Here is a 27,714-nt window from a genome sequence, read left to right on the forward strand (position 1 = left end):
TCTTCTTAACGTTACGACTAGATTCCGTCTGACATATGATATGTTGACAATATAAACATCACTGTGAAAAGGCCACGTCGCAAGGACCACGGTTCAATGGCTGTGCAGGTGCCATATTCGCAAGTTCAAACATGTAGGCGTTTTTACCGCTATATACAGTTGATTTGAGTCAACATGAAGTACCTTTTTTCGGCGAGCAACGCGAGTTATGCCGGGGAGGGGATTTTGCCGCGGTGGGAGTTTTCAGCTGCCAACAAAAACTTCCTCCATGCGGCAAAATCCCCTCCACGTAGGTAGGAATGAGCATAACTCCCTCCGGCGTCGCAGGCAAATTGGACCCTCCATGACCGGCTAACTCCCCTGGGCCAGCTACATGTACCTTCTTTTTAGGCCGATTTCTACTATTTAGTCATCCTGCAAAGGAGTCTAGTGAAGACGAGTCTTTTGATACACGAAAACCTATTCGCTGAGTAAAGTTCTCTGTCAATAATTACATGTAACGCTCGTGATCATTCTGACGAAGACAAAAATGTACACAAAAAGGAAAACAAAACTTAGTTTGTTTCAGCGCCCACTTTATTACTGTTTTAAGAAAGATAACTGGTAACAACATAGGCAATCGATATCGCTGAAGGCATATCATCACACATGTGTGTCACAAAATTCATCATGCAATATATATCTGTTACGTAATGGTGTTCAGACAATAAATCATATTGGGATGATACAATCCGAATAAATAGAAGACCACCACCCTTAATGAGCTTTTTCTTTAATGAACAATATCTGTGTTAGGAATTCTAATCACCTGTGTTATGCGTTTTATGTGTTACAAAAGCACATTTATGAACGTTTCCTATCGTGAAATAATTTCCACCATCCATTATTCTACATTGCACGATCCCGACCATGGATTCTGTGTGTATACTGGTGCAACATTTGTTTCGACACGTGAAATTCACCATACAACAAAACATAAATGGGTGTCACAAATATAAGAAGGAGTGATAAGTACTAGCAGATACTTTCCGGTTCAGTGTTTCACACGTATGTTTTAGGCTTTTTTTATACTAGTCTCCACCAGACTCCTTTTGCAGGCTGGATAAATGGTAGAAATGGGCCTAAAAAGGGGATATAATTGGCCAGAGAAGGTGGCCGGCCAAAGAGGGTCCGATCCGGTTTGCCTGCACGGAGCCTTGTTCCGTAGATGAGCGGATTAATTTTATGCCTTTTGATCGTAGTGACTTCTCACAGACTCCGTGCAGGCAAACTGAAGCTTCTCTGGCCGGCCACTTTCGAATTCTCTGGCCAAGTATATCCCCTTTTTAGGCCGCATTTCCACTATTTATCCAGCTTGCAAAAGGAGTCTGGTGGAGACTATTTTTTATACCTCGTTTTGCGTTCCCAGGAAGGGATCGATATAATATGCATCAAAAACACACGAGAAACACTGAGCTGGACCCGCATCTGCTGGAAAATTATAAATATCCAGATCTACTCAAAGATCTACTCAAAACGATGTCTTGAAGAAAGCTTAGGATGACGGGTACTTCGCATCTTCTCTCAACCTGTTGCTTAGGCGCACCAGAAGAACCTGAGTGCGGTACGGAGGAAAAAAGAAGTTTGTTACGAACAGAAGAGAGTTTTACTTCTATCGAAAACGAATGGGAGAGCCACAAAGACGAATCATGTGCAAGAACAGAATGTCGAGGTTCTTACGTGCAGGATTGCGGCTCACAGCAAACCTTCTCACCCCACTGCCAGCAGAATGTCGGGCAATTCTAGTCAACAGAAGAATATAAAATGTCATCGATATGCAAAACATTGTAAAGACAACGTTATGGATACTACTACTAACTTTGTGCGACACACTTCCAAATACTAGTACTTTATATACATTGAATCTAACAACTGGATGAATTCACATATCAAAGACAGAGGTTGCAGTCTGAAACGCCTGACTTTGTTTTATTAGAGATCGTCTGTTTATCCAGATTTTTTTGTTTATCCACACATTTTATGTACTCGGCTGTCTGACCTTTTTCGACGTATGGAAGCTAAAAAAAGGGACTTATCGGCTATAGCATAAACTTTATAAAGGTTGTTGGGTTAGTTTCATTGACATTGGACACCTTACCACGAAAAGAGACATGTTTGCGTTTTAAAACTGACAAGGCATTTTTGATATTTCAGCAAAGCGGACGAGAAAACTTCACAGTACCTTTGGCTTTGGTTTCTGGGTTGCTGTTCCATTGGTGGCGACTCCCGCTCCAGCTGCGGCCTCCTCTGCGGCCTGGGCCGTTTCTGCGGCTTCCGTTGCATTCCCCTTGCCAGACCCGCCTTCAGCAGCAGCAGCAGCGCCTGCAGCAGCGGCAGCCCCTGCAGCAGCCCCTCCCACCGCCGCTGCAACCTTGTCTGCAGCCCCTTTAGCAGCCTCGCCGACGGCTTCACTCGCGCTGTCAACAGCTCCCTTCGCGGCGTCAGCCGCCCCCTTCGCAGCATCTCCCACCGCCGTGCCCTCTGCGGCCTTTGCCGCGGCGTCGATTGCTCCCTTGGCGGCTTCTCCCGCGGCTGCACTCGCTGAATCGGCGGCTCCCTTCGCGGCTTCGGCTGCGGCTGCTGCGGCTCCACTGGCGCCAGCTTCCTCCTTGGCGCCCTCGGCAGCGTCTGCGGCACCCTCAGCGGCTTCGCCCGCGGCCTCACTTGCGGAATCAGCGGCTTCTTTTGCAGCTTCGCCAGCAGCTGCAGCAGCAGCGGCACCAGCGTCGGCGGCCCCTCAGCAGCTTCGCCCGCGGCCTCACTTGCAGAATCAGCTGCTCCTTCTGCTCCAGCTTCTGCGGCGTCTTTAGCAGCGTCTGCGGCTCCCTCCGCAGCCTCCTTCGCTGTATCGGCGGCTTCACTCGCAGCTTCGCCTGCAGCAGCAGCGGCCCCTTCTGCAGCCTCCTGTGCTTCCTCGCCTTCTCTCCGCACCTTGGCTTCTATCTGTATGTACAGAATATAACTTCATCAGATCGTTGAAACACAAGGTTTTGATAACATACTAGTTATCTAAAAGATGCATTGGGGACCGCATCCTTGTAATGCCACCATGCGGCAAAGAGTCGTACAACATCCCATTCAAGCCAGGAGGCCGGTACACGTGCAAGTTGAGTTGAGGAGTCGAGTAGTCTATATAAGGCCACACCGATTTAATTTTATGGATGACATCCTCTGAAGACCCCCAAACTAGTGCGCGCGGGCGAATAAAAAAAATTCCGGCCAAAAATAAAAATGCTACTAGTTATAAACCTCAAGAATACAAAGCTGGTATTGTGAAATTGCGGCAGTACATAGCGACGTATACGACAAGACGGCAAATGCTGGCCTTTTTTTTAGGAATTTATGAATCGGTACTGTACATATGCACTGAGTTCTTTAGTCGCGGAGCTTCGAATTCGATAGCCTGGGTGCTATCCAGGCCTAGAGCCAGGCCAGAGCCTCGGTGGACGTGATGTTTTCTCTTTGTTTTTGTTTTTTTAGGGCGGCAGGCGAAAATCAATGCGCGCGCGGATGTCATCCATAAAATCAAGTCGGTGTGGCCTAATTATATACTTCGATACTTTTGGTGAGGGCCCGATAAAAACGCCTAATACGCGCCAAAAGTAAGCCGAAGCCTAAACCTCTGCTTGGAGAGTGCAAAATGCCCCACATCAACATAAATGAAGACTCACCGCCGGTTCCAGTTCCACTTCCTCCAGACGGTACAGGTTCTCCCTGGCGGTTTCCAGACCCTCAACTCCAGTCAGTCTGCGGATCATGTCGTCCAACTCCAGGATGCTCCTCTCCCACTTCTGGAGGTTTTCAGTTCCCGCTGTTCAAGAGAACGCAATATGTCATCTCATCTTATCTCATCTCACCTAGCCCTTAGTCTAATCATATATGTTTACCATCGCATAAGCAACTTCTTCTTGTCTGAATAAAGTCACTGACATGTCATGGGCCAACTGGTGCTGTAGCTGACATCCAGGTCTGTGGTGTTGGGTTACATTTTGTAGCAGAATAGAGTTCATCATCATAGAATAGAGTTGGATGGGTTGGTCTCAAAATGATTTTTTGATCAAGCATAAACACAACAGTAGTTTGTTGTGACTGTATATAATGCGTTCTAAAGCATCCGATTCTGATAATTCCATCTTTTATTGTACCATTTTGATGAAACTACAATTCGCTAGTGTAAGGGTGCCAAGGTAGAACTGGATCTTCTTAAAAATCCTTAAGGTTGCAATACTTGCCTGGTACGTCAGGGGCCGCTGCACGACCTTGCTTTATGGCCTCTAGATACTTTCCCGCCTGTGATAGGAAAAATATACGTAGATTACTTAAACTATTTCAGAAGTTAAAAAGTCTGTTTTACATATATGGATCGTTAAAAACTGGAAGAAAACCGTTTTAATAGCTTTGACTTTGTGAAACTAGGTTTGTACGGCACCCAGTGCTGACGTAGTGTTGACCATTGAATCAGCACTGGACACCAGTGTTGAAGGTGTGGCTTTCGTAGACTTGTGATGAATGCAATTGTTAACACTAAAGAGTTACTTTGTTGAAAATGACGCAATAATTTTACCAGGTCGCCGACTTCTCTCATCTTAAACTGCCACATTTTCTCGGCGGCCTCCTGGAGAGGCGCGACGCCTTCAGCCTTCTTGATGATGCTGTCCATGGTCCTGATGATGTGTTCCTCACGTTTGATCTGCTCATCCTCTGTATACAGTACGGATAAAATGCCAATTTCATTAACAAAGTCCCTGACAAACAAACTGAGAAACAACAGCTGCAGTTCCTGTAAAAGCAACTAGAGGGCCCAAATTCCACCCAGCTAACTCTATTAGACGACAAATAAAGTAACACTAAATAAGGTAAGGACTAGTTTCTGCCAGGTTCTAAAGGTAAATCGTAGATGATTGGCAAAATATAACAATTTGACAAAGGAGTTAGTGGACATTTTCTTTGACGTCTAGTAATTGGTTTCTAATGGATGCACAATTCATCTACAGCATCAGCAAGCAAGTTGTAGAAAAATAAATAAATATGTTTGTTTTTCAAAAGCCAACAACAAAATGTTTTTAGTTTGCTTACTATGAAGGTGATAAACTAGATTCGACCCATACTACGTGTTGCCCCAAGGACAGGTGATACATTAAGGGACATCAGGTGAAAAGTAGGGCAACGATCTAAAACTTTGTTATATAAAAAGTGGACAGTGAATAAACTACTACAATAAACTACCCTATTTGGTAAACTAACCCTGATTTCCACACTGATGAAAACACCAATCATAATGTTGTCAGCGGAGTGGGTCCCAGAGTTAAATCGAACCCAGATGGGACTAAGTTCCTACAAACGTGTCGTGTTCTGATTGGTCTAAATATTGTGGCCCCACAGACCCATGATAAAGATTCCACAAAGACACTTAAAGAACAATAAAGGCTTCATCCCCTACCTACATGGAGCCTAGAGCTATACATACTGAAATCTCCTATATACAATCCAAAATAGTCACTACACTGATTCTAAAAATCTCCCCTGATTCTAAAATCTCCTCTATACATTCTAAACATTCTCCTCTATGCATTCTAAAATTATCCTCTATACATTCTAAAAATCTCCACCGCGATCGTTGCCTGTAGAAAAATGTTAAATATATATCTGCTTACAAGAAAAATCCCAACAATTATAAACAATCAAGACACCATGTAAGATGGTGACAACTTTAGGACCTCTCACTTTCACACCCCCACTCTCACTCCCATATTTACACTTTACCGGGTGATGTTAAACATAGATATTAAACACATGAAGGGTTTTGTGTTGAAAAAGTTGTCTGCTAAAAGTCAAAATAGGCGTGTCATTTTCAACATGTAATCTATGGTGAAGTTTAGTCAAGCAAATATCCCACCAATACGGGGAGGCGTAAGCTTTATATGACATCTTTCTGTTGTTTATTGAGAAACAAACTATCTGATAAGACCCTAAGTATGTATGATATTTAAGGTGTGTTAAGTTGTTACGCTTAGCTATTGTAGTACGTAAAGGAGTGCCTTTTTAATAGGTTATTTGCTTGGTCATGTGGAACGGCCGCCATTACTCCGCGACCCAAACTTAAACTTACAATGTGATCTGTAATAGGGATCAAAACCCTTCAGACATTTACAAAAACTGTACATGATACAACAACAAATGTAGAACGCAGGCGACCGATAGGCACCTTTTAAGTGTAATCTTATGTAAGAATTACGTACGTTTAATTGTTAACTGAGGCAAGTAACCTTGAGTCGGATAATTGCAAGTCGGGGAGGGGGGCAAAAGTGAAGTCACTAACTTTCCAACAATGGAAGCTGATTTTAAAGAACAACCGCGATTGTTTTAACTGCTAATCGGTAGATTCATGATCACACGACCCCCCTTTACACTGTGTTCTGTTTCTTCGAATTTGCCTTCTTCGAATTCAAGCCGTTTCATGTGTATTATGATGATGCGTAAGAGATAAAGTTGGTGTTTTACAAACTTGCCGAATGACGTACCGTCTGGCTCATTTTCACCGAGGAAACTCGGCAGTGATATACCTAGAGAGAGAAAAGGAGTTCATCATAAGTTAGTCCTCAAGGACAATATATTTAAGACGCAATGTGATATATATAATTCAAAGCTCCATTTTCAATTGTCAAATGAAAATCCATGACTAATGTAGTAGAACAGTTTCTATTTAAATCAAACAACGTTACGTCTTCACATGACGAGTAATAAGGTTATGAATATCATATATCATTAGCTAACATAAACCCGCAAATATGATTAATTGGCCTGTATGTGTACTATATCAGTAAATACCTATAAAATGACCGTATGACCTTAAGAAACAAATTACGCCCATAACATACCCCGAACATCGACTAAAATGTTACTAAACTTCAAACTAACGACACATAGACACGTTTCTGCACAAAAGTACAACTATTTGCATTAAACAGTAATGAAAAGTGTCGTTTGCCTCACAGATGGCGAAGTAAGGTGTCATGATCATTCTGAAATCAGATCACGTACAGGTACACTCAGTGGAGGCTAAATCAGATTAGTGCATCAGACAATCTGTTCTCACCTTGATGTCCGTGAAAACACAGAGAAAGGACGACCAAGACAGTCACAAGTGTCCGCGACATCTTGGCAAGCTTAAGAACTTCCCTGACGTCCCTTTTAAGAAACGAAGGAAGCTTAAGACAGTACCGACCCAAGACACCTTAGAGGTCCCTATATCCCTCACAGACGGAGTTAAGTGAGAGTGTACAGTGGGTGTATAGACTGTACTAACCGGTTGGACGGCACATCTTTTTGGGTTACCATCTACGGTAAACCAGACATATATCTGTGTCGATGAAGGTTAGACACCCAGATAGAACATTGTGTAAAACAGAATACTAGTAAACCAAGAAACTGTATAACTAGAAATTCTCTTAGAAGTCTGACATTTCAGGCAGCATCTGCTAGCTTTCATTCACAAGTGATAAATAAGATACTTTCTAAAACGTATTTAATGTATAAAATATATCCAGTTGCTTCATTTATTTTGTATTGTACTGTATACTAGTACATTTATGCTGTTCACATACAGGCATATAGCTGTAGATGACAATGAATTTATGTATCTGGAGTGATTTATTTGTTCCTGACGATTTAATAAACACTGAGAGTGAAATTGTCTATTGTTTGTGCCATTGTTAAGTAGGGATGTCGCCTCAGGATTGCCGTAGTTCTGGCCGTTCTCTTATATACAGTAGTGTCCCCCAGGGAGGCACAGTTAGGTGTGTGCTTTCGCCTTAGTCCCAGAATGTGGGTTTAGCCTTGAGGCATTCCCTGTGTTCAACATGTTATGCTCTGGTAGAACAACTCAAAGACATATAATCCAGGGGACTAATGTAACGTGAGAAAGGGATCAACAAAGGACATGATTGATTGAAGTCAAAGGGATAAATGTGTGAGAAACATTCGACAGTCGAATGGTACAGCAATAAAACACCTGTTTCTGAAATTCTAACCATCCATGGCCATCTTTATACTTTTATCTACGCTGAGGATAACAATGCCTCTGTTATGAGTCCTATGTGTTACGATTAAAGAACATACAATCCAAATTTATGAATGTTAATTTTAATGTTCCACCATACAATATTCTATATTGAAAATAACAAATCATTGCACGCTCCCGACCATGGATTCTGTATATATACTGGTGCAACATTTGTTCCGACATGAGATATATACACCATACGGCATATACACGGCGCAGCGGTGTCACATATATAAGAAGGTGTGATAAGTATTACATTCAAAGCTGTTTGCGAATTTAGGTTCCTCAAAAGTATCAATGCTCTAATCTCCAAGAAGATGTAGGGACCGGCTCAGTGTTTTACACGTATGCTTTAGGCCTTTTTTTACCTCGTTTTGTCCCCGGGAAGGGACATGAAATGTATCAAAAACATACGAGAAACACTGAGCTGGACCTGCATCTGCTAGAATATTATAAATATCCAGGTCTACTCAAAGATCTACCAGTACTCAAAACTACGTATTAAAGCTAGGGATGCCGGGTTCTTCGCGTCTTCTCTCAACCTGTTGCCTAGGCGCACCAGAAGAACCTAAGTGCGGTACGGAGAAAAAAAGAAGTTTGTTACGAATAGAAGATAGTTTTACTTTTACAGGAAATGGAAGGAAAAGTCACAAAGACGATCATGTGCAAGAAAAGAATGTCGAGGTTCTTACGAGCAGGCTTGCGGCTCACAGCAAACCTTCTCACCCCACTGCCAGCAGAATTTCGGGCAATTCTAGTCAACAGAAGAATGATCAAATATCATCGACATGCAAACTCCACATCATCGTAAAGACAGCGATTTGGATACTACTATACACCGTGCAACAAATGCTCCAAAAATATTGTATACATGTACAATGAATAAAACAATTGGATACATTTTCTAAAAGGTTAAGAGTCGGACGTTTTAGACAGCATCCGTCATTGAACTTTGAATGATTGTGTCACAGTTCACTGGTAAAGGTAAAGGTTACAGAGCTCAAAAGTCGTCTGCCTCTGTTTCTTACAGATCGTACGTTCATCCAGGTTTATTTTTCTATTATATGGCTGGCTTTACCAACAACAAAAAAAAACAAGCATTTATTGGTTATAGTATAAAGGTTGTGTGCTTTCAAATTGACACGTCATTCAGAACATTATAAGCAAAAGTGAAGAGCGTACCTTTGGCTTCGGTTTAGGGGTTGATGCATTGGTGGCGACTCCAGCTCCAGCTGCGGCCTCCTCTGCGGCCTGGGCCGTTTCTGCGGCTTCCGTTGCATCGTCACCCCCAGTGGCTTCCCCCGTGGCCTCACTTCCTGAATCTGCGGCTCCGTTTGCAGCTGCGGCTCCGCTGGCGCCAGCTGCAGCTTCCTCCGCGGCGCCTTCGGCAGCGTCGGTGGCACCCTCAGCAGCTTCTCCCGTGGCCTCACTTGTAGAATCAGCGGCGGCTTCTTGTGCCGCTTCGGCAGCAACTGCAGCGGCGGCTTCTTGTGCCGCTTCGGCAGCGGCTTCAGCTCCAGCGGCAGCATCGGCGGCGGCTTCCTCAGCGGCTTCTCCCGTGGCCTCACTTGCGGAATTAGCGGCTTCTTGTGCCGCTTCGGCAGCAGCTGCAGCGGCAGCGACAGCATCGGCGGCTTCCTCAGCGGCTTCTCCCGTGGCGTCACCCAGAGAATCAGCGGCTTCTTGTGCCGCTTCTGCAGCAGCTTCAGCTGCAGTGGCAGCATCGGCGGCGGCTTCCTCAGTGGCTTCTCCCGTCGCGTCACCCAGAGAATCAGCGACTTCTTGTGCCGCTTCGGCAGCAGCTTCAGCTGCAGCGGCAGCATCGGCAGCGGCGCGGCTTCCTCAGCGGCTTCTCCAGTGGCCTCACTTGCAGAATCAGCGGCAGCTTCTTGTGCCGCTTCGGCAGCAACTACAGCGGCGGTTTCTTGTGCCGCTTCGGCGGCGGCTGCAGCTTCAGCGGCAGCATCGGCGGCGGCTTCCTCAGCGGCTTCTCCCGTGGCCTCACTTGCAGAATCAGCGGCGGCTTCTTGTGCCGCATCGGCAGCAACTGCAGCGGCGGCGGCAGCGGCGGCTCCCTCACTTGCCGAATCAGTGCCTTCCTTGGCAGCTTCATCTGCTCCTTCTGCTGCAGAAGATGCAGCGTTTGTAGCTCCATCTGCAGCTTCGCCTGCAGCAGCAGCGGCCCCTTCTGCAGTCTCTTGTGCCTCCTCGCCTTCTCTCAGCGCCTGCTCGGCTTTTATCTGTATGCACATAAAATAACTCCATCAGACATTGAAACATACGGTTCTGATAACATACTAGTAATCTGAAAGATGCACTGGGACCCCGCCAAAAGCGTTGAAACCTAAACCTCTCCTTGGAGAGTATTAAGTGCCCGACATCGACAATCACACAAATGAAGACTCACCGCCGGTTCCAGTTCCACTTCCTCCAGACGGTACAGGTTCTCCCTGGCGGTTTCCAGACCCTCCACACCCGTCAGTCTGCGAATCATGTTGTCCAGTTCCAGGATGCTCCTCTCCCACTTCTGGAAGTTTTCATTCCCAGCTGTTCAAGAGAACACAATATGTCATGTCATTTAATCTCATCTCATCTCATGCACCTAGCCCTTAGTCTAATTATATATATTAACCATCACAGAAGCAGAGCATTGTTTTTGCACAACTCCTCCTTCTCCGACTAAAGTCAACGACATGGGCCAGACGTCTGTCACCATGGTAACTGGTGCTGTAGCCACCTAGGCATGTGGAGTTGGGTTACATTTTGTAGCAGAATAGAGTATGAGGGGCTGGTCTGAATATAATGTGTTTGGGCAAGAATAAACACAACAGTAGTTTGTTGTGACTGTATATAATGCGTTTAATCTTTCGGTGTAGCATTTTGATGAAACTACAATTCACTAGAACGAGATCTTCTTACTTAAAAAAAAATCATTGAGGTTGCAGTACTTGCCTGGTAGGTCAGGGGCCGCTGCACGACCTTGCTTTATGGCTTCTAAATACTTTCCTGCCTGTGATGGGAAAATATACGTAGGTTACCTGAACTATTTCAGAAGTTAAACAGTCTGGTTTACATATGGATCGTTAGAATTTCTAAGAAAAACGTTCAGCTTTGCCTTTGTGAAACTAGATTTGTACGGCACCCAGTGCTGACGTAGTGTTGACCATTGACTCTGCACTGGAATACCAGTGTGGAAGGTGTGGCTTTCGTAGACTTGTGATGAAGGCAATTGTTGACACTTAAGAGTTATGTTGTTGTAAATGATGCAGAAATAATTTTACCAGGTCGCCGACTTCTCTCATCTTAAACTGCCACATTTTCTCGGCGGCCTCCTGGAGAGGCGCGACGCCTTCAGCCTTCTTGATGATGCTGTCCATGGTCCTGATGACGTGTTCCTCACGTTTGATCTGCTCATCCTCTGTATGGAGAATTATATACAGTGTCAATTGTACAAACAAAGTCACGAAAGATGGTCTCACTTTCACACTCCCACTTTTACTCCCATATTTTAACTTTACCGGGTGGATGTTAACCATAGATGTTAAACACATGAAGGGATTTTGGGGTCCATTGTCTGTTGAAAACGCTGTCTGGCACTGTCTGCTAAAAGTCAAAATAGGCGTGTCATTTCAACACGTAATCTATAGTAACTTGGTCAAGCGAAGATCCTGCCAATACGGGGAAGCCTAAGCTTAATATCCTGTGACTTTCTGTGGTTTATTGTGAAAAACTTATCCGATAAGACCCTAAGTATATAGGTGTTAATGTGTTACACTTAGCTATTGTAGTGCGCAAAGGAGTGCCGTTTCTATAGGTTATTTGTTTGGTCATGTGGAACGGCCGCCATTACTCCGTGACCCAAACTTAAACTTACAATGTTATCAATGTTATGTATATAAATGGTTTAGTTTATATAATATTTCAATACCAATGTCACAAATGTTGCAGCCACAACGGCTGAACTTTCGTCAGGACATTTACAATTCGGATAGAGACATGATTGAAACATATATACATTAACATACGGAGTAAAAAAAATTCTATACAACATTGTATTTATCAGACTGTCAGAGTGTCAGTTAAGAGACAGAGACAAGTTAAAAACCATTGTCAGCGCAACTATATGAAATTGTGAAGTATCAAAACCCTTCAATCATTTACAAAAACACTGGATGATGTAGAACAACAAATGTAGAACACAAACGGACGATAGGCTCCTTTTTAAGTGAAGGTGTTAACTGAGGCAAATAACCTTGAGTCATTCTCCCTCAGCAGAGCTATATCCCGCGGCAAATACGTTACGTAAGGCAGGGCCTTACGTAACGTAAGGCCACTTTAAGTGCAATTAAAATGGGGCAATTAAGTGCAATTAAAGTAAGGCCACAGGAGACCACCAAACTAGTGCGATCGGGTGAATAAAAAAATTCCGACCACAGGAATACAAAGCTGGTATTGTGAATTTGCGGCAGTACAAGCCGGCATATACTGCCTTTTTCCGGACTTTATGAATCGGCACTGTATGTATGTACTGAGTTATTGAGTCGTGGAACCTTCGGTAGCCTGGGCGCCATCCTTCAGAGTTGCCACCGGCTCCGTATTGTTGCCAACTACCATGGACTGACTACCCAGGCCTAGAGCCTCGGAGGACGTGATCTTTTTTTTTGAGAACAGGCGAAAATCAACGCGCAAGCGGATGCCATCAATAAAATTAAGATGGTGTGGTAGTTTAACTGTTGACTGAGGCAATTGCAAGTATCCTTGAGCCATTCTCCCAAGACAGAGCTATCCTGTGGCAAATATGTTACGTAAGGCCCTGCCGATAGGCCCTTAAGTGCAATCTTGATTAAAGGTAGTTATATAACCGAGGCAAGTGAGTCATTCTCACACGGCAGAGCTATCCTGCGGCAAATACGTTACGTAAGGCCCTGCCTGGGAAGCCTCGAGTCGGATAAGTCGGGGAGGGGGGCAAATGTGAAGTCAGTAACTTTCCAACAATGGAAGCTAATTTTTAAAACCCGCGACTGTTTTATAACCAATGGTTTCTAGATTCATGATCACACGATCCCCTTTACACTGTGTTCTGTTGCTTCGAATTTGTTGTCGTGTTTCATGCCAGGAGTTTCCTGTGTATTCATGTACGAGTACAGAAGGGATAAAGTTGGTGTTTGACAAACTTGCCGAATGACTTACCGTCTGGCACATTTTCGCCGCGGAACCTCGACAGAGATATGCCTAGAAAGAGAAAATGATATCATCGATACGTTATTCCTCAAAGACAATGCATTTAACATGCTATAGATATCATGGGTAGCAGTCAACAAAAGTGTCATGAAAAGTTTAATTTTCAATTGTCAAATGAAAAAAGGACTAACGAAGTAAAACATATATTCCGTTTAAAACAACGTTACGTCTTCATATGACGAGTTATAACCTTATGAATATCGTATATCATTAGCCAACATGAATTCGTAGGTATGATTAATTGGCATATATATTCAGTAAATATCTAGTCTCTACCAGACTAACTACGCTGGCTATATTTAGAAGAATAATTGCCAGGGGAGTTTGGCCGCCTTGTAGGTTTGACCGCGCGGAGGGAAAGAAACTATCTCCCCGTGGCCGGACTCCCTTGGCCAATTTTACTCTCTCTTTTGCCGAATTGTACGATCCGTATTCCCATAGAAAGGCCTGGTGGAGGCTACTAAATACCAGTCCTATAAAATCAGCTTTAAATTTATGATCGTAAGAAACACACTAAGTCCATGACGGCCCCAAACATCGACTAACACTTATAAACTTCAAACATCGACACTAATAAACTTCAAACTAACCGGTGACACTTCCGTGTACAAATATTCGTGTGTTCGCTATCAATATTTTACACAGTGACGAAAAGTGCCATTTGCCTCACAGACGGCGAAGTAAGGTGTCGTGCTTAAAACAGATCACGTACACCCAGTGAAAGCCAAATCAGATTAGTGCATCAGACAATCTGTTCTCACCTTCATGTCCGTGAAAACACAGAGAAAGGACGACCAAGACAGTCACAAGTGTCCGCGACATCTTGACAAGCTTAAGAACTTCCCTGACGTCCCTTCCAAGAAACGAAGGAAGACGCTACCGACCCAAGACAACCTAACGGGTCCCTATAGCCCCAACTGACGGAGATATGTGAGAGTGTGCCACTGGGCGTAGAGACTGCACCAACCGGTTGGACGGCACATCTTTTTGGGTTATCATCCACGGTAACTTACTGCCATATACGATAAAGGTTACACGTTTAGATAGAACATCGCGTAATACATAAAATAATAATAAATCAAGAGACTAGATAAGTTATTTGAGGAGTCGGTCGTTTCAGATACCATTTAAGCTAGCTTTTATCAGTGATATGTTAAATGCTATCTGAAACATCAGACTCATAAGATGATTGATCCAGTTGCTTGATTTTATTTTGTATTGAATGTATTGTATTGTATTGTATACATGTAACTTACTGCTGTTCATATACATGTACATATATATAGCTGTAGTACATGTACAGGTATATAACTGCAAGAATTTTTTATATGTATCATAACACGTAGGTGTAGACTTTTGTCCAAGTCCCAGAATACGGGTTTAGCCTTGAGGCATGAATAACCTGGGTTCAACATGTTATGCTCTGTTGGAACAACTCAAAAGACATTTATAATCAAGGGGACTAATGTTCGTGAGAAAGGGATAAATGAAGGGCGTGATTGACTGAAGTCAAAGGGATAAATGTGTGATGTATGTGAGAAACATTCGACAGTAACTAGTGCAACAAGATAATTTAATTATAAAATTTTTCAACAACACATCACATAGTAACTTGCAACATTGTATGTCAGGACATTCATCAGGATATGTTGGTATTACGTGTATCATGCCAAGAAGATAACCTCACACATACAGCGAGTCACTGAGGCACAAAGTATTATCGAAAATTTGCTAAGCATTCTGAAATAAATATACACCTTATTTTTACTTAAACTATTGATATCTCTCTTCTGAGATGGGAATATAACATATCGAAAAACTGTTGACATGAGACATTTGTGAAGATAAGTCATCCAGGGTAGTATCAGTAAGATAGTATTTTAGACTTTTGAAACTGGATAAAAGTTTAATAACCAAACGTTTCAGGTGTTGTTCCAACACCCTTCATCAGTGAAAATGGATATGAGAATACAAGTTCAAGAATTTCATGACTGTGAGTCATCAATGCATGCTCTGTGAAAACAGCTTGAGGTCAGGATTGGAAACATCTCATTGAGAATGGTGTTATGTATGGTGAAATTAGGTTATTAGGGCCGTCTTTCTGTTGTCAAAGTCATCTGAGTCCTGAAGTGAAGGGGAGACCCACTGAGGCTTCTGGTCCCACTCCTGACACCTGGGGGAACATGGAAGTGAAGAAAACCATTTAACATTTGTTTGGAAGAAAATGGAAAACAAAAGGGGTCTGTGGTACTGGCTAAAGTTATGTTCTTTTTAAATTCTACATCAATTAGACTCAGAATAAAGGCAAAGCTTCTATTTATCAGAAAAGAAGCAGCTTAATAGTAACAACATGTCCTCTTTATATTACAAGAGAGGGAATCATGGCAGCATTTGCTATGTATTTTTCCACTCTCCTTCCATTTTACCTGTTGTTAATTGTGAACAAGCAGTGTTAATTGTCATTGTCATTATTTTCACACACATTTCACATAATTCTCTCTTTTAATTTTGTAGTCAGTATGTTAATATATTTATATATTTTTTGAACCCTGGAAGATTAGTCATGGACTAAAGGGTATCAAAATAAACGAATAAACGAATTATTTTCACAGTCCATCATCCCTAAACAAGTGCTTATGGGAGTACATCCCTTACACATAAGATCTAATACTCAGTATGTAGGTGTTCTGTAATCATGTAATATAAGAAAAATGAAATGGAGAGAAGTACTTACACATTTATGACTATGATAAAGAAGCCCATGGTGGCCATGAGGAGGAAACACGTTCCGTGGAAGAACGTCAGTGTGACGGCGTACAGAGAGTTAAAGATGAGGCTGGAGAACAGAGCAGAGCCGCACTCCAACACTCCCATCAGGGAGAACGTCGCACCTGAAACAAAGAGGGATAATGGAAACAAATTATTAAAACAGGTAAGTTTAAACAGGTAAAAGTGTTATGCTTTATACAGTGGCTGATAGTGCAATGCAGCTGTGCCAAATACTACTATGGCTATTGTTTCTAGCCAAGCACACTGGGTCATGAGTGTATTGGATTCATTTAAAAATGGATATGGTCTGGTACAATTATGCCATGCCATGATTAGATACAGTGAGAGTTTGAAGAAAGGAAATGTTTACCTTGTTCATTGCTATCAACCAGCTTGGATATCATCCCGTGGAGAGCGCCTAAAGTCAGGTACTGGAACGCACCTGCCACAGCGGCTGGGACAATGACAAAAATTATGGGTTTATATTTCATAAAGCCTTACAGAGACTTGAAACAAGTTAACAGTGAATAAGAGTGAATGTTAATAATCCTTGCCATATTGTACGAAGTATAGGGTTCATTAAGAAGGTAGTATGAAAGGTTACTGAAACATTGACATTAAATACCTCTGGTTCTAAAGCTAAAAAGCTGTATACAAGCCCTTACCACAGAACATCAGCCACGTGGTGCTGGAAAACGCCATGACTTCGAACTTGGCCACAAACGAGACGGCCCCGATGATGACGAGGGCGGTGTCTGGGAGACGCTTCGCGAGGAACGGCATGACAACGAGCAGCGTGACAGAAGGGATGACGTTCTGCGCCGCCTGCCAGTACCCGTACAGACTCTCCGACCACTTCAGCGGCTCTGCCTTCACGAACAGGAGACCGACTTCTGCAACACCTGATATAGACAAAAACAAACAACATCAAGACGAGAAAATGTCTTGACTATACAAGAACATCATTAGTTGCTCAAGAGGATAGTATTCTCATTAAATTCTTTTTTCACCCTCAACTAAAGTGAAGCATGTTTTTTTCAAATAGCTACACGTACTACTGCAATGTGGTTTTGCAATGGCTTACATTGAACATCTAGGATAGTGCTTGGTGACTATGCCTGGGTGCTGTTTTTTCTTTGGTCCTTTTAATTTCCAAAAATGTTTCCTTACCAGCTTGGATGAGTGCGGAGAGGAAAAGGCACAGGTAGGTCAGGTTCACGTGCAGTCTGCGGTTATTGGGCCTCTTCTTCGTGCATATCTGAACCACCTTCTTGATATTACTCAGACTGAAGAACTGCAGACATGCGCCCTTTTGCTCTGTCGGGTCAACATTTAACAGAGAGGTCGTCCTCTGTCTGACTGGGGTGGGGTTCTTCAGCCAAAAGATGATGTAGAGAATCGCTACAAGCTGCAGCACCGAGCACGTGATAAAGACTGGGACGTAACCGACGTTATCGGCCATGACGCCGCCCAGCAGCAAGCCGACAGTACAACCTAGCGTGTTCACAGCGTCGACTATCCCCATTCTCTTGGTCCGTACCTCTTCGGACGTGACGTCAGCGAGATAGCTGAAGACGGACAGCAAGATTGTCGCAAAGCCGCCGCAGAAGCCGCTTATAAAGGGTCCAATGAGAAGCAGATACCAGGGAAGTTGGATCCACCAAGACTGGAAGATGAGGTTAACACTCATGAGGCAGCCTCCCAGCATGGGTAGGATCATCGCAACTTTCCGGCCGACCCGATCGCTCCACGGGCCAACGAAAACGGTGATGATGATCGAAGGAAGGGTGAGAGAGATCATGTTGGCGAGGATCCAGATCGAAGCCTGGCTCTGGACGGCGTTCTGTATTTCTACGTCGTCGCTTTTCTCGAGCCCGCCGCAGAAGGTCTGGTTAAACATGCTGAGACAGGACTTAACCCAGACCACCTGCTGCAGTACCGGCGTCTGCAGGTTGAGGGCCATCATGTACAGGCCGATGACGGGCTCCACCGTGATGATGTCACGCAGTGAAAGTTCCATGTTGACCTCACAGTCACAATTACTATTCGAAAAAAAGGGGGAAGATCAATAATTGCATTTAGGCCACAAAAAGTAGAGAAGAGGAGCCCCAGGTTGCTCCGGCATTTAGGCAGGAAGGCAGGCAAGCAAGTAAATTTATAGATGACATCCTCCGCATCCAAATCTAATGCGATAGGGCGAAAAAAAAAAAACATGGCGGGCAAAAAAGCAAGATTCCTACATTTTGAAATTTTGACATCATAAACCTTGTAAACAAGAAATGATAACGTTAACTGTAACCTATATTATGCTAAGATTGCAATGTTCATTGATTATCTCAACGTCCACCTACCAGTATTGAGCCTTCAATGTCGTCTAATTAGCTGCTCCGGACTGTCACTGTAACCAAAGACCTCCTTGCGCCTTTGTAACTGATCATGAGAGTATGAGGAATCTCTCGAGATGGAAGGATGCTAACTAGGCTTTAACGTCTCAGACCAGCTGCAGAGCGTATCTCATAGTGTCAGGTATTCCCGTGTAGAGACTGTGAAAGACTTGCGTAAAGGTCCCTGGACTTTATACCAAAGTCTGACCACAAAAACCACATAGCATATATTATAAATTATAGATCACTGCATCACCCCACCTCCAGCTGATGGACTTTGGACCAGCTCACGGGTGGTCACGTGTTGTTTTGGGGGTCAATCAGTAGTAGTCTGTAGGGATGGCGAGATAGAAAGATATCTTCTTCTTTCATCAGTGCATAGATTAAGCGATGAAAAAGGTACTTAGATCATTTTGTGCTTTTTGGTTTGATGAAATGCAACAGAAAGCGTTGAAATGTGGTGTTTACACCCCCCCGAGGCTCAAGGTGCTATTATAGTGTTGTCCCTACGTTTTGAACTCTAACCTCTGCCCCCAACATGGAGGACTCAGGCATGTCGTCGGCGGAGGAGATTAAGCGTAGAGTCGCCCAATATCTCCGCGGAGAGGTGTCCTTTCAGGAGTTCGACGCGTTCAGACAAGAGAGGGGGATCCAGTCGTTCGCGCAAATAGCCCCACAGCCGGGCACAAGCACAGGGGGGCTGACAGGAGGCGGTCGAACCGCGGCGGTGGGGGAGGGGGGCGGTGCCGCCGGACCTTCCTACAGCGACGATTCAGACGACGACGATTACTTCGACAACGACAACTTCGATCCAACCAAGAGAGGAGACGACAGTGAAGAAGACGACGATGGGAACGATGAAGAAATGGAGGGCGTGGAAGAAGAAGGGAGTTCTACAACTCCTGCGGACACCTCACTCACAGCCAAATACCTAGAAGGGAAACTCTCCTTCTCCGAGTTCGCAGAACTGATGGAGAAAGAAGAAGATGACGGGAAAGAGACGGCTGTGCCCGCGGTCTCCGCACAACCCAGTAAGAAAGGCGTGGACATCTCTGAAGCCTTCAGCGTGGAGCTGGCTCTGGAACAGGAGGAGAGGAAAGGGAGAAAACGGCCCAAGAGGAGGAGAATTAACGAGGTGAACTACCAAGTTCAACTTCACCTGTGTTATTCAGACTAAAATTAGACATTTGTTTCTGTGCTCATAAGAGGCTGGTTTACTATATATGATGTACTTATCTATCTTTAATTTTATTTGTCAAAATCAATTGCAAACCTACTTGCAAAATTTTGCATTTATACTAGTACCTTTTATCGCAGTAAGGTTCAGAGTAAGACATGTCAGACTTATGCCTTCTGGCAGAATTTACAGAAACTGAACTGAAGCAGAATGCACATCAATCACTTTTGGAAGTGATGAAAGGGAAATATGTCTTGCATTTGCTTGCAAATGTCAGTCCTTCAATGCAAGATTGTTCCAGGTGCCCAAGCCGCTGCGTGGGCTGATGGGAGAGGCCAACCTCAGGTTTGCACGAGGGAAGTATGATGATGCTATCAAGATGTGTATGGAGGTTATCAGACAGGTCAGTGTGTGTGTATAACACAGTTACTAGACTTAATATACAAAACTTTACTTGTTCTTTATTCACTCATCAGTAAGGCACACCACAGGCTAGGCTTTTAAGTCTTTTAAATCTTTAAAGTCTCATTTTATTTTTTTTAAAGATAATTTCCATCCGTTCGTAATGTCCGTTGACAATCGAGGCACAACCACTAGGCCAGAAGGAGATGGTATGGAACCCATTGGGCTGGTCTGTTGATGTTTATACCTCGTTTTTACACAAGTGTTGTTTACTTTACTTGACTGTCCCCAGGCTCCCCACTGCTACGAGCCGTTCCAGACGGCAGCCATGGTGTATGAGGAGAAAGGGGACATGGAGAGGTCGCTGCAGTTTGCTCTGATCGCCGCACACCTTAACCCTCAAGACCCCGAGGAGTGGGTCAAGCTAGCCGAGGTGTCACTCGAACAGAACAACATCAGCCAGGCCATTACATGTTACAAGAAAGGTAAAGAGTAAAAGTGACATTGATCCACTTTCAGTTCAAAGAAGAGATAATGTCCTACTGGTCGTAACAGAGAAGACATATGCTATGTACGTACAGTATTTACCTATTCATTGTATCCCTCGCTCTTTTTTACAAGCACAATGAACAGTTGACCACAGCTAGCTTAATATCCTGTCCTAGGGACTGTGACTATCCATGCTACTACTGCTAGTGTGGATGGCATTCAGCACCAAGGACAGGTATGTTTGCTAGTATGCACGTGTGGATGGCATTCAGCACCAAGGACAGGTGTGTTTGCTAGTGTACATGTGTGGATGGCATTCAGCACCATGTAGGCACATGATTGTACTCAAATAGCAATGTCTACCTCCATTATACTGTTTTAGTTGTTGATGATGAGTACATTTCCCCCCATTTCTCTCCATATAGCCCTGAGATATGACCCCAACAACATTGGTATCCTTTGGGAGCAGGCCAACTTGTATGAACAGACGCAGGAACCCAGGAAGGCTCTGGAGGGGTATCAGCAGATACTCAAGGTAATGTTGAAGGCTCTGTAAGGGTATTTAGTGGATACTAATAGCACTTTCCAAACAATTTAGTGGTTAAGACCACTTATTGGATGGCTAAGGCATATGACTACTTACAGTCAACAATAGTCAACTACATGTATATATATTTGGACCACTCAACATCCTAAAAGAATTGTTATAATGGACAGTCACACTATGGCTATTATAGCTTTTTAAGCATGACCCAAGCATATCTTATTGTATCTTGGTTACCAGCACAATTAATGAAGACACAACACCAACACAGATAGTGCGTATCAAAATGATGCCACTTGTACGTACAAAATCATGTCTGAGTTAATTTTTTTTTCTACTTCTCAGCTGCTCCCAGAGAAGGAGGGTAACAAGTACATGGATCTGATGAGAGACATGTCCAAAACCTACCATGGCACTGGGGAGACAGAGACAGCCGTAGAAACCATGCAGGCAGCTTTTACCAAACATCCTACCCTAGGTACTGTCAGATCAAACACTCTATTAGCACACTATGGAGATACAACCTATTTACATGTACATGAAACTTAATTATTGCGTACGCCAATGAAGGTTAAACATCCAGCTAATGAAGTTTGAATGCTGTTAAAAGTAGTTGAATTTGGAAATCAACTTATAAATCTTAGCTGTGTGTGCCAGTTTCAGGCCTGGGTAAAGAATTTATCCTGAAACTCAAATTTTTGTTATACACTGTATTAAGCATTATTCTTTTCAATAGTCTGAAAACCAACAACCTGATTTGATATGGCCTACATGTAGCTAATGCATTTGTTGCTATGAAAAACTGGACTAAATGTTGTATATATAATATGTTATATAATATGTTGTTTCCACAGTGACATTTGAGGATGTGAACATGCTGACTGAGCTGTACATCGCCATGAAGCAGTACCGACAAGTGTTGGAAGCCATGTCCAGCTACTGCAGTGTGCAGCTGTCGTGGCAAGGGGGCGTTACTGACACCATGGCTGCACTGGACATGCTCGGCATGCCTGATACAGGGAAACAGGGTTGGTCTGGCTGTAGTTGAAGTTCTCCCTGAGTTATGGTAGACTTGGCGACTTTTAGATTTATATATTTATATACAAGCATATCTAGTGCTTAATGGTTAAATGGAATCTTAATTCTTTTTTGATATTGCCCTGAAGTGATACTGTAGCTCTAGCCCAGACTTTCAAGGCATATGAGTGGCCAAATGGAAAAAAGATCAGATTGATAATTGTGAATGGTGTTAGCTTTAGTTTGTTCCCCAAACTATGAGGGTGTTGACTAAAACCTAACAAGACTGGACTTCAGGCTAGAGTGGTGTCAACCTAAAGAAAATATTTAGAAATTGCAGAAATATAACAAGTTACGATTTGGCAAGCTTGAAGACATGTGGGCTTGGTTTCATGATTAATATAGAACAGAAATGAAATATTTCAAGCCCTGTTTTATAAGTCCAAAATACAATGCAATGTTTTTCAATGTGTTTTTCCCCAGACGCGGGAAGGCTCTTTAACTTAACTTTTTCCCCAGAAACCCAGGTGCTGCATTGCACCATCCCCCCTGAGACTCCCATAGACTTGACCATCAAGCTGGCGGTCAGCCTGGTGCACCTGCGGTACCTGGGGGCAGCCAGACCACTGGTGGACATGCTGCTACAGGAGAGTGCTGAGGACATGGGAGATCTCTACCTGGACATAGCCGAGGCTTATGTCGACATTGGTAAGCTGTTAGAAGAATCAGCCTCTTTGCAAAGCTACATGTAATGCACATCTAAGTAAATAAACCCCACAAGTATGAAATTGCTGGCAGTTACCACTATGGCATTAGAGCATATTTACTCATGAACCATGCAAATTAGGTCTTCATTTACATAGTAATATCTACTGGTACTTCTGTTGGTAAATACATTTGTCACAAGTTTCAATGGATTCTCTTATGTCAGCAAGAAACCTATGTGAGCTTGGAGAGCTTGCAAGACATAGAGGAGGCACTTCAGGAATTGATTGTAACTTCAATGACTGCAGATGCAGAACACAGCAAATGATGATGAAAATAAAGCATAGATGGAAGTGTTGACTGTTTGTTGCCTCTCTCTGTGTTGTGTATCCAGGTGAGTATGACAGTGCTCGTCCTATCCTGGCCATGCTGGTCAACACAGAAAGGTACAACCTGGCTGCTGTCTGGCTCAGATATGCAGAGTGCCTCAATGCTCTTGGTAAGCTGTACATTTGTTTCTTATCACAGCTTAATTGTTAAAAGGTATTTCAGGTTCAACTCTCCCAGGGTTACCCAACTGTTTTGGGTACCTTCAGTAAATAACTACAACCAGCCTACGATACAAATCAAGCAATCATTTTCCATCATAGATATCACATTTCTGCCTCAAAGATATCAGACTGAGTATGCTGAATTTGAGATTGGATTGTTTTAAAAAATGACCAGAAAATTGATTACTTCTCAGAAATTGCTTTGGGTGACTTTAACTTTTAGATGCCCACATCTTCATCTTGTTATTCCCTACCCCAGGAAAGACAGAGCATGCTGTGCAGAGCTATGCTAAGGTAGTGGAGATGGCCCCTGCTCACCTGGGAGCCAGACTGTCCCTGTCAGCTCTGCAGCAGCAGCTGGGCAGACCTGAGGAGGCACTACAGGCTCTGTCAGAAGGTCAGAGGGTAACTCTCGCATTTTGCTTATGCTAAGTCTGTATCTGAATAGCCAGTATAACTGCCCTTCAGCATAACACACCAGCTTTGCAGGCACGTGGCACCTGGGTATATTACACCAAACGACCTGTTACACTTAACCTTTGAACATCTAACTGCAGGCGTTTTTTTGCACATCTAACTGATTGCTTAAACCTGTATGTGCAATATGCACTCTACACATGCAGGATAACTGTGGTGCTTGAATTTTTTCTGACATTACATATTAAGTCTAAGAATGCAGGAATTTATGTGAAATACTGGTATGCCAACCATCAAACATTGATTCCAGGTCAGCAGCTTTTGAGTATGGCATGGTACATGTACAGGTGCTAAAGGTACATGTATGTTGAACTGACATTGCAAGTGTGAGTATTTTCATAAATTCAACGAGACATCTTTACTTACATTCAGGTGCTCCAGCTGCCACATCTACAGCTGTAGAGACAGCTGCCCAGGTGTCCAGCCAGCCTGGTCCTGATGTGCAGCTGCTTCACCACAAAAGCACACTTCTGTACTCACAGGTTTGTAAACAGACTGCTTATTTTCTGCATCCTTACATGCATGTATTTAGGACATAGAATCTTAACATTTACCCTGGTTGAAACTAAACTTCAAATTGATGTTAGGGTTAGTCTACATGTCAGTCAGATACATGTATATTCATTTCTACATTTTGTTCTGAACTACTAGATTGGTCTCATGTTGCGATAGATTAAGGCCACAAAAACTCTCTTACAACTGTTGGACATTGTGCTATATAGTCATCCTGCATTTTTAAGTCACTTTCCTCCTTCCTACAGGGGAGAGTGGAGGATTTTGTGGACTCGGCTCTGCTCATGTTGTCCAAGTATTTTGAGGACTCGTATCGACAGCAGAACCTGCAGCTGGTGGTGAACAAGGAGACATCCCGCCGGCGGAAGTACTATCTGAGGGCCATGCAGGAGAGTAGTGGACAGGGCAGGGCTGGTGGTGGGTATGGTCTGGACTTTGGGCAGCTGGTATACAACTGCTATATACACACCAGCTTTTGTATCTGTAGTCATATGGTGTAACACTCCAGCCTCTGTACATGTATATATATATGTATATATATATATATATATATATATATATATATATATATATATATATATATATATATATATCTGTACTGGTGCAGGTTAGATTGAAAATTACTTGTACCAGACAAATTTTACCTGCAGCACTCAGACTTTGAGAAGTATCAATCACACAATCATAAAATTGTTCATAAACAATAGTATTGCCATTTATATGTCCTTATATACAGGTGGTAGCCATCTGTATCTGTATCTGTATATTAGCCGGTATAACCGCCTTTCGGCGTAACACACCAGCTTCGCAGGCACGCGGCGCGGCGGCAGCTGGCTATATTACACCGATCGACTTGTTACACCTAACCCTTGAATGTAGCATCAGCCATGAATGTAGCATCAGGCTACATGTACATAAACATACAGGTAGTACATGGACCAGTGCACCCTACATTGTAGGTGCAGATAGACATCATGTACATGTATATGTCCTGTCCCATTGCAGTGGATGTGAGTGGTAAGCTGAGTTCCATCAGTAAGCTGGAGTGGTGGGACCTGTTCTGTAAGACCAGTAAGAGTCTGGTCAAGCTGGGGAGGAGGGAAGAGGTGGAACATCTCACCATGGCTGCTCTAGCCTCGCCACAGTTTGAGAGGGATCCTGGTAAACTGAAGGTAAATATCAAACCCAGTGTTCTACCCAGTGCTTGCCCATCTTTCTGTCATCTGATGGAATTTGACCCTCATAAAGGACAAAAATTTTGCACGATCAGTTATCTTTGACGGACAAAAATAATGTAAAGATATGGAAAGAGATACATACATGTACATGTAATTAAATAAGCTTAGTCTAACTGCAAAGCCTGGCACTCAAAATGCAGGAAATAGCATTTTGAAGTCAAGATTTCAAACCTTTTCTCCCAGACGCTATAGAATAAGCATAAATGAAAATTCAAAATTTTGTGAGTGATTATGAGTACAATCATCTGCTGTTGCTATAAGTACAATATTTGTATCAGTTTCCTTGAAGCTAAAATTCTATTTCAGGACATTAAGTACATGGTGCTGAGCGCATGCTGTCTGAATAAAAACTACCGCATGGCGTACGTGCTTATCCGACCAATGATCATGGAGAACACCGAGGTGAACCAGCTGTGGAACATCTTTAGTCGGATCACCACCAGCAGTGAAGACGCCAGGCACCACCGCTTCTGTCTTAGACTCATGATTAAGGTGATGGCAGGTTTCTTTAAGAAGATACTCTTCCTTAAAACTGGGACATGTTGTATTTCTGATCAATTGTGATGTTACAACTACAGTAACTGTTTAATGATCTAAGAATTTTATGCTCCAGCTTTCATTAATTTGTAAGATCTTTTGTAAGATTTGTAATGGTCATATGCATGACAAGTGGGGTCATATGCATGTGGCATAACGGCAGAGTAGTCGACTCGGAACCAAGAGGTCCCGGGTTCAAGTCCTGACATGTCACTGATTGTGTGCCCTTGGGGAAGGCACTTAACATTACTTTCCTCACTTAACTCAAGTGAAAATGAGTATTGTCCTGTCCTATATTTGTTTCTATGTGTGAGTTACAACACCAGCAAAAGCTGCCTGTGTCACAGATGTACAAAGTATTGTATCGTTTCAATCAAATCAAATCAAGTGAACGAAATTTGACCAAGAATTGTCTCTTTTCTCCTTTCACATATTTATTCAGTTATCATGGTCAGTGACAACATTGCACACATGTTGTACCATAAACCAAATTGACTGTTCATTTTTGTTCTTCTCCTCTATTTCCAGAATCCACACAACATTGCCCTCTCCTTCCTGAACGGCCACAACTCATTGATATCGGGAACCTACAAGCATGCCCTGGGGGAGTATGTGCGCACCTATCGCCTGGACCCCAGCAACCCCCTCTCCCTCCTGCTGATTGGGTTAACGTTCTTCCACATGGCTTCTCAGAAGTACACCATCAAGCGGCACTTTGTCCTTGTGCAGGGAATGTCTTTTCTAAGTACGTTCATTCAATCATTCAAAGGGTATTACGTACATTCTATAGGTGCACAGTGCCCTTGATATGTATGTTGTAGTTTATGCTTCACCATGTCCTAAATTTGCATTCCTCTCCAACCCCCTCCAACAGCTATACTGCATGCTTTATTTGTATTACAAATTAAAACACTCAATATAAGTGTCTAAAATTCATGTTGGATGCTCATTGGAGATTTTCTTTCCTAGATGAATACCTGATTAAGCGAGGGGAAACACAGGAGGCATACTACAATCTAGGGAGAGCTCTTCACCAACTAGGTAAGGTTTGGTCTTTCCACTACATTGTGCTTTACTCTGTTATCTATATACATGTACATTGTTCATGTAGCTGGTATAACTGCCTCTCATCAGCATAACACACCAAGTGCAAAGGAGCACTGTTACAAAACGAATGGCACCCAGGCTACATTTTAGTACATTTCAGTTGTTTCAATGTATTTTTCTGTTACAGGACTAGAGCACCTGGCTATCCACTATTACCAAAAGGCCCTACATCTGGCTCCCCCTGATGTTGGAGACTCCAAGTTTTCTCACCTCCTGGACTTGCGGAGAGAAATAGCTTACAACCTGGCTCTGATCTACAGCAGCAGTGGATCCAAGAACCTGGCTAAGATGCTGCTGGACCAGTACTGCGTTGTGTAGTGGATGAAACTTTGTGAAAGATTGTGATTGTATTGTGCCAAATAGACAGATGATATGCCAGGGGAGTTGGTCCGAGAGGAGAGCAGCAAAACTGTTCTCTTAGTGCAGACCATCTACCCTGGCATATCATCTGTCTATTTGATC

The 27,714-nt window shown here is 43.2% G+C and overlaps 3 protein-coding genes across 3 annotated transcripts; 1 reads left to right on the forward strand and 2 right to left on the reverse strand.

The window, feature by feature from the left end:
- Window positions 1-1,353: 1,353 nt before the first annotated feature.
- LOC109479619 lies at window positions 1,354-14,457 on the reverse strand. The gene is given in 16 exon segments (XM_019781606.1): window positions 1,354-1,594; window positions 1,720-1,781; window positions 2,222-2,982; window positions 3,711-3,850; window positions 4,272-4,329; window positions 4,604-4,740; window positions 6,561-6,602; window positions 7,136-7,227; window positions 8,794-8,855; window positions 9,284-9,397; window positions 9,400-10,341; window positions 10,509-10,648; window positions 11,054-11,111; window positions 11,383-11,519; window positions 13,292-13,333; window positions 14,104-14,457. Coding segments are annotated over 16 exon segments (2,964 nt in total). The 5' UTR covers window positions 14,165-14,457; the 3' UTR covers window positions 1,354-1,478.
- Window positions 14,458-15,004: 547 nt separating this feature from the next.
- On the reverse strand, window positions 15,005-18,152 carry LOC109479970 (solute carrier family 46 member 3-like). The gene is made up of 5 exons (XM_019782054.1): window positions 17,282-18,152; window positions 16,777-17,013; window positions 16,482-16,565; window positions 16,077-16,233; window positions 15,005-15,515 (listed from the first exon to the last, which is right to left on the reverse strand). The coding sequence occupies exons 1-5, from the start codon at window positions 18,129-18,131 to the stop codon at window positions 15,422-15,424; spliced, it is 1,422 nt and encodes a 473-aa protein (XP_019637613.1). The 5' UTR covers window positions 18,132-18,152; the 3' UTR covers window positions 15,005-15,421.
- An 845-nt stretch (window positions 18,153-18,997) lies between these two features.
- LOC109479968 (general transcription factor 3C polypeptide 3-like) lies at window positions 18,998-27,582 on the forward strand. Its single transcript, XM_019782052.1, has 16 exons — window positions 18,998-19,630; window positions 19,974-20,075; window positions 20,367-20,559; window positions 20,989-21,098; window positions 21,453-21,585; window positions 21,962-22,135; window positions 22,644-22,832; window positions 23,224-23,328; window positions 23,640-23,777; window positions 24,230-24,339; window positions 24,619-24,787; window positions 25,376-25,542; window positions 25,915-26,100; window positions 26,674-26,890; window positions 27,115-27,186; window positions 27,380-27,582. The coding sequence occupies exons 1-16, from the start codon at window positions 19,034-19,036 to the stop codon at window positions 27,568-27,570; spliced, it is 2,853 nt and encodes a 950-aa protein (XP_019637611.1). The 5' UTR covers window positions 18,998-19,033; the 3' UTR covers window positions 27,571-27,582.
- The last annotated feature ends 132 nt before the right edge of the window (window positions 27,583-27,714 follow it).

This window comes from Branchiostoma belcheri, unplaced genomic scaffold (assembly GCF_001625305.1).
Source record: "Branchiostoma belcheri isolate BF01 breed outbred unplaced genomic scaffold, Haploidv18h27 scaffold5, whole genome shotgun sequence".
Lineage (NCBI taxonomy): Eukaryota > Metazoa > Chordata > Leptocardii > Amphioxiformes > Branchiostomatidae > Branchiostoma > Branchiostoma belcheri.

Excerpts from the sequence above, each read along its gene's own strand:
- LOC109479970 (XM_019782054.1), bottom strand. The coding sequence starts at position 18,131 with ATGGAACTTTCACTGCGTGACATCATCACGGTGGAGCCCGTCATCGGC. Across the intron at positions 16,566-16,776 it reads CACGTGGCTGATGTTCTGTG|CCGCTGTGGCAGGTGCGTTC; the intron begins GTAAGGGCTTGT and ends TCATTGTCCCAG. Across the intron at positions 16,234-16,481 it reads GGTTGATAGCAATGAACAAG|GTGCGACGTTCTCCCTGATG; the intron begins GTAAACATTTCC and ends TCTTTGTTTCAG.
- LOC109479968 (XM_019782052.1), top strand. The coding sequence starts at position 19,034 with ATGGAGGACTCAGGCATGTCGTCGGCGGAGGAGATTAAGCGTAGAGTC. Across the intron at positions 21,099-21,452 it reads GGTATCAGCAGATACTCAAG|CTGCTCCCAGAGAAGGAGGG; the intron begins GTAATGTTGAAG and ends TCTACTTCTCAG. Across the intron at positions 23,778-24,229 it reads ACTACAGGCTCTGTCAGAAG|GTGCTCCAGCTGCCACATCT; the intron begins GTCAGAGGGTAA and ends ACTTACATTCAG.